An 11,908-nucleotide genomic window follows, 5' to 3' on the forward strand; every position below is an offset into this window, starting at 1 on the left:
CGACCATCCAGCAGCAGCTGCAGCCTCTGTGTTTTACATTCTACAGTAAATCAGTTTCCCGGTGGAGATCTAGCGTGCAGTGATCAAACACGGCAATAAACGGCCCTCTTCTCCAGTCCCTCCTTGCAAACTTTCTCCTGCCATGTGAATGACAGCGACCGAGCTGAAGAAAATGAAAACAGACGATAGAAAACGGCAGCGCAATCAGCGAGATCTGCAAAGTTGATTTTTTTTTTTTTTTTTTTACAAATTTAATCAGGAAAACGTTTCTTGTAATAAATCTCAATTTGGAGACGCTGTGCAACATCACAGCCCAGACTGAGTTTGGACTTGTTCTGGTCAAGTCTCACTCCAACTCCGGCGGAATAACGTACATGAAAATCCCCAGCAGAAGCTTAATTGCAGCGCTGTACTCCCTTTACAGCGAGTGTGAGTAAGCAGGAAGTCGTATATGATTTTGTGCCGTGCTTCTTTGCTCCAGATCATTAAAACTGTGAATTTACGACACCCCATGCATAAATCGATGATAACAATGTGTATTTAATAAGAACACCAATAGACAGTGGCTGTTATTTAAAAGCTGATACATGGACTTTTCCCCATATGGTGGACCACAAACTATCCCTCTGATTTACTGTAAAGAAACAGCAGCACCTTTGACTGCCAGGTGAATACACTTCTGTACTTTCAGCAGTGTTACCATGCGGTTTACTGTCTACATAAAGCTAACTTGAAATGCTCCATCCGTTATATAATTTACTTCCGTTACATGGAAGTAGGACACTAGAATATATTGGAAGCACAACAACTGTGTCAAAGTTCCACTTTACCAGACTGACAGCTATTACAGATTATTTGCCTTTGGCCTGTTTGTTTCGTCGCAGTCCCTGCTCTCAAAAAAATCAACTCTTTATTTCATCAGTTTGGCAACAAAAAGCATGTGATCAATCATTAATAATTTATCATGCTGCCAATATCCTAGGGCCCCATAAAAGCAGATATTTGCATTACACAAGGCCCCGGCAACATCTCCTGATAAGAGACCAATAGATTTTGTTGTTGTACGTACAGATTGGAGCCTGATAAGAGGTAAACTTTGTCTCTGTGTTACAGTAGGACACGGAGCAGTACTAACACGGATGATGCTGGGATCACATGCTGCAATAACAATGACCTGGACCCCGTCCTTCAATTCCTGATGCCCCAGCCAGCCTCCCGCTGCCTTTCCCAAGCCCTGCTGTTGTTATTGTTTTGCACCACTCAAGGCAAACGCCTTGTACAATCTGCAACAAACTAGCTCCCCATCTATGGGATCCTCAAGAGAGGTGTGCTGTTATACAGGTACACTGAAGGTAAAAATAAAGTCTTACTTAAGACTTAATATTACTTGAGAACAGATTGAATATTTAACAGGCACTGAAGAGACAAGATAGAGACATCTTCATTCTTCTTACCTCGTCATGCTGTCTCCAATACAGTTCTGACCCAAGTATCCTTCACCTCTCGCCGAAAGTGACCCTTGTGACATGCCGGGCCGAGATTTCCATGACTCCATTAACGCCGTAACGGGTGAAATTAGATTCAACAAAGGGTTGGACTGGTCTCTCACATCGTGCCGCGTGAAAGACATTGTTCCTTGCGCTCCAATCTGGTAATGGAATGAGTGTCCGCCGGAATTAACTCCAACAATGGCGGATGTGGACATGCTGTTATTCTCTTGGTAATAGCTGCCATCAGTGGACTCCTGCTTAACCCCTTTAGACAGGACATTGTTGGAAAACACATCGGGTTCATAGTTCCCATTCATAGAGGACACAGGAGGTCCTAAGATACCAGACAGACTGTATTCATCAATGTTATTCCTCAAGGACAGATACGTTGTCTCGGATGCAGGAAAGAGACCAAGAGATGGTGACTGCTCACCGTAGGGCTGTTGATTCATACATCCCTCACTTTTGTTTGGCTCACTCTTAATCTGTGTGATGAAGGGTGTGCTACTGGCATTACATTTGGAGCTGCCTAAACACATGCTCCTGAAGTCAGTCCCAGGCTCATTCTTAATGTACTTGACCATGCCCATCTGGTCTAAGCCGACATTGAAAACCTCCCCGTCCACCATCTCTACTTTAGGAAACTCAAAGTTCTTGAAGTCAGTGTCTCTGGGCAGTCCTGCTGCTTCTGGGCTGTTGGTGTCATTCTGCACCAAACCCAATCCACCAGCAGGACTAGACACGGGAAACCCACCAGAGGAGGGGTTCTGCGGGCTGTTGACAGCCATGCTGCCCCCTGTGGCCGGACTGGACATGGAAGGCCTTACTGTGCTGCAGTTGGTGGCGCCGGTGCAGCTGCCGCCTGTGGGGCTCGATACAGATGACCTAATGTTACACGTAGTGCTGCAGGACGGAGGGGACCTCACACTACTCATACTCTGAGGACTTGACATGGGGGACCTCATGACATTGAGCGGGCTGGTGAGTGGTGGTGTGCCCACTGTGCTAGACTCTACAGGGCTACATGTGACTGAATTCCTGCGCTTGATGTTGGCTAGAGCTGCAGAACACGAACTCTGGCTGACCGGACTGCTGACAGATGAGCATAATTGTCCGAAGCATGTAGTTGGACTGGTAGTAGATGACACCATATTGTTACTGCCTCCAGGGCTGGAAATGGAGCTGGAGGTCTGGGGACTGCAGGACAGAGAAGACGCCAGTATAGCTGAACTAACCGGAGTCCCCGTGGTGCATTCGCTGGGGGTCGTGGTAGGCTGCTGGAAACCGAATGGCTTTAACTTGGGGCTCTTTGTGGTGCCACACTGGCTCTCCTCTAGGGGCCGTCCACACGCTGGGTACAGCTTCCCCGGGCTGGTACTGCCTCCATGCTGACTAAAAGCAAAGTCTGGATCCCTGGCAGCATTCATATACAGGCCCATGGACTCAGCCACAGTCTTGGAAAGCTCCTTGGAGTCCATTTCCTGCTTATGACCATGGAGAGAGTGGTTGAAGTGTGGGAGAACAAATGGCTGATTCTGGCTGAGCCGAAGCATTGGCTGCTCCTGCTTCTTTGTATTGTTGTCTTTGCAGTCGGTGGCCGGGCTTCCAGCAGGGCAGCTGACATTGACTATGTCCATCAGGATATCACTGCCGGTCAGACTCGAGTCCTCTGTACTGCAGCGGTACTCCATGGTGCCGGGGACCTGAGACCATCTGTTCTCTGTGTCATTTCCATCAAAGAAACTTTGGTATCTTTTGGTCTCCATTGCTGGCTCATTGATTCACCTGGTAAGTGTGACAAAAAAACAAAAACAAGATCATTTGTTACAGTTCAGCGGCACATAAAGCAGTTATTTAATAATAAAAAGGTATCTGAATGTTGTCCTTTGACAGATGCCAGAGCAGCATGTTTCACTTCAGTTGAAATCTAAAGCAGGAGAAATAGGTGGGGCAAATGAGACATTGCAGAAAGAAACGTTTAATGAACACCATATACATTCTATATCATAATGGTTTAGATTTTAAAAGTACCAAGATGAGCCATGCACTGCGCTGTGTGATCCAAAAAATGCAAGTCTGTACAGTATTTCCTCTCTCACAGATAAAGCTCCTTATCGCGGCACTTCAGGGGATGTACAGTATGATAAGTTGCAGAAAAACTGCACGGCAAGGGTTAACTTATCTGCGTGACGTCGCCTGGGCTTTTTGTTTAAATTCCCACCTCTCCTGCGCCTCTATTGGACAGCTCGGCCAGAAATCCAGCAGCTCCTTAGAGCCATTCGTGGATTGGCCCGAAAGCTGTCACTCAATAGTTATTGCTCTTGCAGCCACAACATAGCTGCGACATAACTTGAAATGTTGTTTTAAGCGCCGGGACAGTTTCGTCGTGTGCAAAAGGAACAACAAAAAAACCCCACTACCCACAACAATCAAACAACTAACACAACAAAATGGGACGGGCATGCGTCGCTTTAGTTATGTCAATATTTCTTTTGCATGCTACGGTGCACTCCATGGAGGGGATCGCGTCTCCCGAGCAGCCTAGATACGAGCGTTAAAGTTAGACAGGCTGCTTGCAAAATGTCCCAAAATGCACAAATGCAATCGCTTTTATAAGAACAATTAAAATAAAGCAGCTTTATATTTTCTTTTTTTTTATATACATATAAACCTAGTCCTGCTGCGGCTATCCTCCCTCTGTGGGGCATGCAACTCTGCATATCTCTCCATTTTGCGGGTGCGCAGAATGAAAAATCCACGGGCAAATAAGATGTTTATTCATTTTAACTTATTGTTTGCGATTAAATGTATCATTGACGAAAAAAGGCGTGCGAGGTTATGGAAAAGGATATGAATTACACGCAAGACTTAATTTGACAGCACTTGATATCTCTAACGATCCCCACACAGGTGAGCACAGAAATATAAAATCTGTAGTTTCCTTTTCTTTCTTTCTTTTCTTTTCGTCTTCTTTTTTTAAGCAATGATGTGTCTATTTTAGCACGCGCACAAACTTCTTGGGAGACTTTTAATGGGGACCAGACCCAGCTGAGGTTAACGGTCCCGGGTGAAAGTTATTAGATTTCTGCTCCACGGTAAATGGACCGGGGATGCGCGGATTCAGTTATCCGGCAGAGCAGCGAGGAGTTGGGTTTCAATATCGCCTCAGACCCAGCGCAAAATTAAACTGTACAGTCAGACGCCGAGCTGTGTTCCTCCTTACCTTAATTACGACATTCAGAGTTGTCAGGTGGCTGTGTTGCTGGGCAGCGATAATCCAGATGACCAAATAATATATTTTTTTTTAATAAAAAAAAGAAGAAGAAGAAGAAAAGAAATAGAAGACTCGCAAAGCAAAGTCAATAAATATCAACAAATGCGCCCTCCTGTCTACTCTTTCCAATGCATTGTATTCAGTTTGACAGCTAGACACACTGGAGAAGTCTACTGCGTATGATCACTAGTAATCCTCCAACAGCGAGTCGCTGCTCCTGACAGGACGAACGGCAGCGATGGGTCGGACGACAGCGGCGGATAATCTCACATTATGGCCGTAATTTTGCAGATTACCGATTCTGTGCCCTGGACCCCCCCAAAAAAAGAGTAATAAAAACAAACGAAGGAGTCGGTCGGACTTGCAGTCAGAGCGACGTCATTCTGTGCACATGGACCCTCCTACTGCAACGAGTGCAACACAAACTCCGAGCGGGGAGGAGGGGGCGCAGAGGGGGGACGGAGGGGAGGGAGGGAGGGAGGGAGGAGAGAGGGGAGAGAGGGGAGGGGAGGGGAGGAGAGGGAGGGGCTCGAAGCGCAGGTAGACGGAGCCATCTGGAAGTAGGGCACCGAACTCAGTGAGCTGTTGTTTGAAATTAACTCTCAGGTGACACCGAGATAATTTGAATAGAACACACTGTGCGAGTCTGTTAGATATTCGCATTCCTCCCGAAATCCTCTGTGCTTTATTTATTTATTTATTTTATTTTTTTTTAAGTTTTACTCTTTTCTAAACTGTCCCTGCCATGGCTGTTTAGTCACTAATAAATGATCGGGAGCCTCGTTTCGAGCGTCAACATGGAGCTCACAAGAACCTACAAGTACTGAGAGAGTCATTCTAACGTAGAGAGGGAAATCAAGTTGAAACTATAACGTCTGCCTCCACTAGGTGGAGCAATATTTCTTTTACTGCCCAGGCAGCATATCCACTGAGTGGTCAAATTATGTTACTTAATGCAGCCCATGTCCAACTACAACTCACATCTTAAATCAAATGCAAAAGAAGACTTTTCTTTTTTTTCTCTTTTTTTGGATTTTGTTAAAATCTGCATCTTTCCACCATCATTTAAAGAGCATTTTTACACCATTCATGCCATATTTGTGGATACTATTTTTAAAAAATATGAAGCACAGCACATAGACTCGTCACAGGTGACGCATCTGTGCATCTGTTGACTGTGTGTTCACGTCGGGTGATGTGAGTTCATGTAATTTGGAGAAAAAAGACAACAGAAACAGTAACATATAAGAGGATGTGCTGTGCATGCCCACTTTGTTCAACAGCTAGCAGACACACAGTGCGGTTGCCATACTTACTGTAACTCAGATCAGATGAGAGCGCTGATAACATTCACTGGTGTACCAATGAGAGCACAGCGTTTCATTTGCACCAACCCTTAGACTAACCCAAGCAATAAAAACGGTTGTGACTCCGTCATTCGGATTAAGTTGTTATTTAAATTTTGCTGCCCAGAGTTTGTAGTCCAGCGACATCCAATAATCAGTTTAATCTTTGGAGTTGTCAGTCACTTTCCGGTGCACGTAGGATTTAGCCCATGAGAGCTATATACAGTAGTTTATTTGCCTGGATTCTCCAAGCCAGCCTGTAGCCATTACACAAGCAAGGCAGCAGCAGCAGTTAGATTAGTCAAAGTCAACCAAGCAACACTGCACGCCTCCCTGATCCGCCTGTTAATCACCCATGAATGGGGACCTGCTTCGGAAAAAAAAGCAGGAGAATTAAGATATGACCAATGTTTCCCACACCCATTCATGCAGCTCCCACTTGTCCACCGCACATAATGGGTGCCAGTCAAACACAACAGGAGCAAATCTAATTTAGCTTTGCATCACAGATTTTTCCACAGGGACAGAGTCGTAAGAATCCATAGAGCGACTGCAGAACATGGCCGATGTGAAATCAGTAATAATTGGCTCCCTCATTGGTAAAAATTGAAGGCAGCTCCACTGAATCTCTCTGAGCTTTCAAGCACTGTCATTTCAGACAAATCAATGATAATCACACAAGCCTGAAAACACTGTACATGCATGGGAGTTAAAAATAGCCGTCTTTAGAAGGGAGGGTGGGGGTTCCTTTCACATGAGTGACTGCTATGATTGGGAGCAGGCTTCAACTCCAGTTTAGACACATAGCAGACAACTCCAGTAGCTGTGCCTCATGGGGACAGGTGAATTGGAGCATGTTAACTCTGAAACCAAACACTTGTCCACTCAGCAGAAGACCCTGTCCCCGTCGAGTGTGGTAATTACACAGGTAGTTTTAATCAGGGAAGAAGTGCATCACCTCCATCCTCCCTCAGCTGCTTATTTTTTCAGTTCAGCACAGTTCTTCTTGAGGACCACTTGCATTTAAATGGTAATAGTGATAATGGTGATAAAGTGACATTACAGATCCTGGCAGCGAGCTACCTAACCTCCTAGTCTCCTTTTTCTCCCAACTTTGACTTAGTTGGTGGAAATGTTATCACTTTGACTTTGTGTTCAATGCAACAGCAACAGTAGACATTGTTTGTTGCAGGTTATAACCGGTACACATATATTTTTTTAATTCCTCAGGTGGATGTTAGAATCTAGAAACTTCAAGATGCATTAATTGATTAATGCAACTTGACATCACCCACCAGATGTGGGTGAACACTGGCATGTGGAGTCAAGTCTCTGGCCACCTGATGAACGGAAGTCCAAAATTCATGCCTGCTTTTATCTCCACCAAGTTTCTGCTAACTCAGAGATTTTCATTGAAAGGATTTGAGTAAAAAAGAAAAGTGCAGTAAACCTTTATAGAACTGACATGTTTAGGCTGGTGGTGTTAATAGCGTGCAGTGCAAAACTGAGTATTTTGACATATCATTATTAAAATCTTCACACGATTGTACGCACTCATACAACATAAATACTGAAGCTGTATGATGTATATTTTAGAGCTATGGTCATCTGCTCAAAAGCACGATAGCTCAAAAAGTATAAAAGCCACAGCTCATTTATATTTGTATATATAATGTGTTCACACACAACTGAATGACTAGTAATGGTCACAAAACATGTAGAAAATGAGAAATTAAGCATTTTATTGTCTACTACTACTACTATTATTACTACTACGATCAACCGTGCAGTTACAATGCCAGTCAAAGGGTTAAGCTTTAAACACAGACACATTATGTTTTCCATTCTTACCATAAAGTTTTGACAATTTTTGTTATAATTTGTGCATTTACTGTGCACATGGTGCTGGTGAAATATCCAGTCGCAAATGACCACTACATTCATATCAATGAACCCGTTCAAGCAGGAGTCCGTATTTTTAGTGTCCACTGCTTTGGAGTGGAATTCACTTCTACATCACTGTCATTTGGTAGCTAGCAGCTCGGAGCTAAACTTCTTGTCAAAACAGCCAAACATCAAAGAAGCATAACAACACAACGCATAAGAAGCCAGGTAATATTAGTAGTCCTAGAGCAAGAAGGCCAGCATGCGTCTGTCCTGCAGGCTTTTATTTTGTGAAGCAAAACCACACAGTGCTTCCTCTGCAGTATCTTGGCTCTTTGCTGGTACGGGGAATCGGTGTTGCAAGACACAGCCGTTGAAAAAAGCCACAAAAGCGTATGCAAAACCGCCCGGAATATTAGATTGACATTTTGTTTAGTAGTGTAGTCACAGATACGGACAGCTGACGTCAGTGGAGCTTATCATAGAAAAGCAGCGCAGTCAAAGCATAAGAAATCACACAGCAGCAAACCTGTGGCAGCTCCTCACGTTCAGCTACCACGACACCATTCGACGATGTCACGTAACACTTTCCAGTTTATTCTTATCACTGTTTTAGGTAATTTTTTTTGAATTGCTATATCTGATTCATTTGCAAATTATCTTCCAAGTAAAGTTCTAAAGAAAGGAGCAGTTCTCCACTTGACACTTAGTGCCCTCTGGTGAATGTAGTTTAGGTGCCATTTAGAACCGACAGGAGAGGGTGCGTCCTGCTTACGGGAGGGTTAAACTGAGAAATAGACGCACACGTACACTCACACACAGACACAACCACACTTGTGAGTGCTTTGGGTTTGTTTCAGAACGGCATCAAAGGTAATTAGGACCAAAATGATCCTACACCCACCCGACTCTACTTTTACCTGCAAAATAAAATTCCAAACCGGGCGACTGGGCGTGAAACCGTGCGATCTAGAAACGGTGCTGGGAATATCGCATTAGCTTCTTTTTATAGCTGACTGAAGACCAGTATTTGTGTGTTGTGAGGGTTCGTAAAGTGTTTCTTGGAGGAGACTCAAACCGATCGAGGTGAGACGCGAAGAGCATGTAGACGAGTGTCGAGGGTGGGGGTTAAAGAAGAACCATTTTCCCTATTTCAAGTCAGTGCGCCATCAAAATGACATCCAAACTGAAAATATTACATGTGCAATGGTTGCAGAACCTTATATTAAATGTGTGCATTTGCCATACTCACGTTTTTGATTATATATATATATATATATATATATATATATATACACAGTCTTATTCATTATGGTGACATTTGGCTTACAGACTTCACAGCTGGATGATAAGATCCCCATGGCCTATGAAGGTCAGCTGTAGGAATTTAATCTATTGAATTTTAAAATGAATAATGTCGCCTTGGTAACTGGTATGTTTCTGACATCTGAAGTCTGCAGGCATGGTCAGTGTAGGCAGTTCGTGGGGAAACAAAGAGCCTTCAACCATGGTAAATGTTCATAAAAGTGTGCATAAGTGAATTCGGTTTAATAAACCATGAACCAAGGTTTTATAACTAATATCACATTTGCATTTACTATTTACTGATTTCCACCTTTAAATAAATGTTCACAGAGGCATCAATTTAGATTACACTCCCACCTGTGAATCCAGGTGAACAGGGTTAAGGTTAACAGCTGAGAAGAGTGACATGTATGCAAGCAAGTCAAAGAGTTACACAATCAGCTTGCAAAATTTTTAATTAATTTCACCCAGAAGTATAATTGCAGACTGAATCAAGTCAAGTGTGACTGTATTGGTGTGAAAATTTACACTTTACAAAAAAAAAAAAAGATTTCAGATCAGGGAGTTACATTAGAGAAGACCTGTATTATAAACAGACAGAGCCAGAGGCAGACAGGTAGATAAATGTTTACAGAAAGTTACATAGAAAATAAAACGCATGTAATGTGTAATATTCATGTGTCCCTCGTGAGACAGCATAAATAAACCTACCATCCAGTCCCATTTTTGACACAGATTGCTCCTCACCTTAAATTGCCTGGCTTTACAAATGTCACGTATCATTTAAACCCTGAATGATATGCATTCAGCCTGCCTCCCTGCCCCAAAGTCTCTTGTGCTATGTGTTCACCACTACTATGTGTGCGACCACTTGGGGTTCGTTCATCCTACATAAGTAATGACGGCTGAAATCGTGTTGCATAATTAAATAACGTGTTTACCTTCAGCGTGATCACAAATACATATTCAGTGGGAACACCGCGTATAGGCTGCAGCCTGACTCCAGATCAGATTATTAGCATGCAGAAAAATTATCACTAAATAATGTGTTGTTCAACAAAAACTGTGTCAAGTACATTATGAATTGATATTCCTGGTGCCTGCTTGCAAATATTCTGCCTTTCCTGCAGCATCTAGATGCCAAGGTAGCGTGAGTTTATGAGCACACGCTCTGATCGTATATCTGACATTGTTTTAGTGTATCTCTATATTTGATTATGATGCGCGGTGAAATTGCAGCGTGTTGACTGAACACTTCTATGAATGGGGTGAAGATCATATGAAGAAATTTGGTCATTTAATTCAAATGTCACATTCAAAAAAAGGAGTTTCTTCCAGTCCAAGTGGAAGCTGTCTAAAGGTGTGCTAAACTTTATTTGGTTTCTGAGTGATGAAACACAAATAGATGGCTTAGATTAGTCATTAGTTTTATTTCCTGCTTTTGAATATTTCCCACTCTTGTGATTCTGTGATTGTTTTACCTTCTCCTCCCTTGGCCGTTTATCAGTTTGCGTTCTTGTCTGTACTTGTGTTCTTGTGGACTTGTGAAACGTCTGCGAAACGATGCCCAAGTTGAGTTCCAACTCCAGTTTGATCGGGATGCACTGGGAGGTAACTTGTATGGACTTGGTTCACCCAGATGTGCAAGAATGCATTTCTTATCAAACCAGCTTTGTGTTATAAAGACGTTAGAGCATTTTGAATGCGCTCTAAGAACAAAAAACAAGCTAGAGGACCGGTAACAACCTTAATTAAATGCATTGTTGTAATACAAAAATATGAACTTTATCGATTTAGATTAAACCTTTAGGTTACAAACAATATTTGATGTGTTCAGTTGACTCAGTATTTTGGTACTAAGATCAACTTAATATTGTGTGCAGTCTGAACTGATATTTCTGCATCACTGGGCATTGACCTGGTTTGATGTTCAATACACTTTTGTAAGTATTTTAATTCCCCAAGTCTCAGTGCACTCTAAAAAGAAATCTTTTGGCTCAACTAAGAGAATCAAAGCAACAGTTTCCATTAGTCTTTTCGGGTTCCGACAACTTCTCACGGCGGGAATTATCTTTAACTGTTTTCGATTATGAATCAGTCAAGAAGACCAACTTAGCCTAGTCCACTGTCAGTCATAACACAAATGGGACTGTTCCCAAATACGCCAGTATATTTATTCATAAATTAAATCATACTCACTTTGAACTGAAATGTGCTTTCCATCAGTGTTGTTCAGGACACGTGTTCCTTCGTCTTTGCTGCGAGGTTGACGGTTCGATTCAGCCCTATCCCTAGTCTCACACTTGACCCACCCAACTCCCAGTGTGAATTCCACTGGTGTGTGATCGCAAGCGAGTGGAGTTTATTGGTGGTTGTTGGTGCAGATTGGCAGCCACGTTTCTGTCAGTCTGACCCAGGGCAGTTGTGACTATTGAGGTAGTTTACTACCACCAGGGTGTGACTGCGTGAGTGGATGAAGAATGCATCAACTGCAAAGCGTCATCATTATTATTAATGAAAACATCTACAGTTATTGGACCAGCTTCATTTTAAAATGCAGGTCAACTTAAAAAAAGTATGTTCGTAACTTTGAGAATTTAAATTAAGAT

The 11,908-nt window shown here is 42.9% G+C and overlaps 1 protein-coding gene across 2 annotated transcripts in view; it reads right to left on the minus strand.

Annotated features, from left to right (window-relative positions):
• The window catches only part of nr3c2 (nuclear receptor subfamily 3, group C, member 2), a 79,440-nt gene extending 67,809 nt beyond the window's left edge, over nucleotides 1–11,631 (minus strand). Inside the window, exons 1-2 of one of the 2 annotated variants that reach the window (XM_047578500.1) lie at nucleotides 11,499–11,631; nucleotides 1,455–3,275 (exon numbers count right to left, since the gene is read on the minus strand). In XM_047578500.1, the coding sequence (XP_047434456.1) occupies nucleotides 1,455–3,256 (1,802 nt within the window). In that variant the 5' untranslated portion in view covers nucleotides 3,257–3,275; nucleotides 11,499–11,631. Of the gene's footprint in view, nucleotides 1–1,454; nucleotides 3,276–4,713; nucleotides 5,189–11,498 lie in introns of those variants that run through there. The other variant, XM_047578499.1, reaches the window with a different exon arrangement.
• Nucleotides 11,632–11,908: the final 277 nt, after the last annotated feature.

Source organism: Mugil cephalus, chromosome 2 (genome assembly GCF_022458985.1).
Source record: "Mugil cephalus isolate CIBA_MC_2020 chromosome 2, CIBA_Mcephalus_1.1, whole genome shotgun sequence".
In the NCBI taxonomy this organism is placed as follows: Eukaryota; Metazoa; Chordata; class Actinopteri; order Mugiliformes; family Mugilidae; genus Mugil; species Mugil cephalus.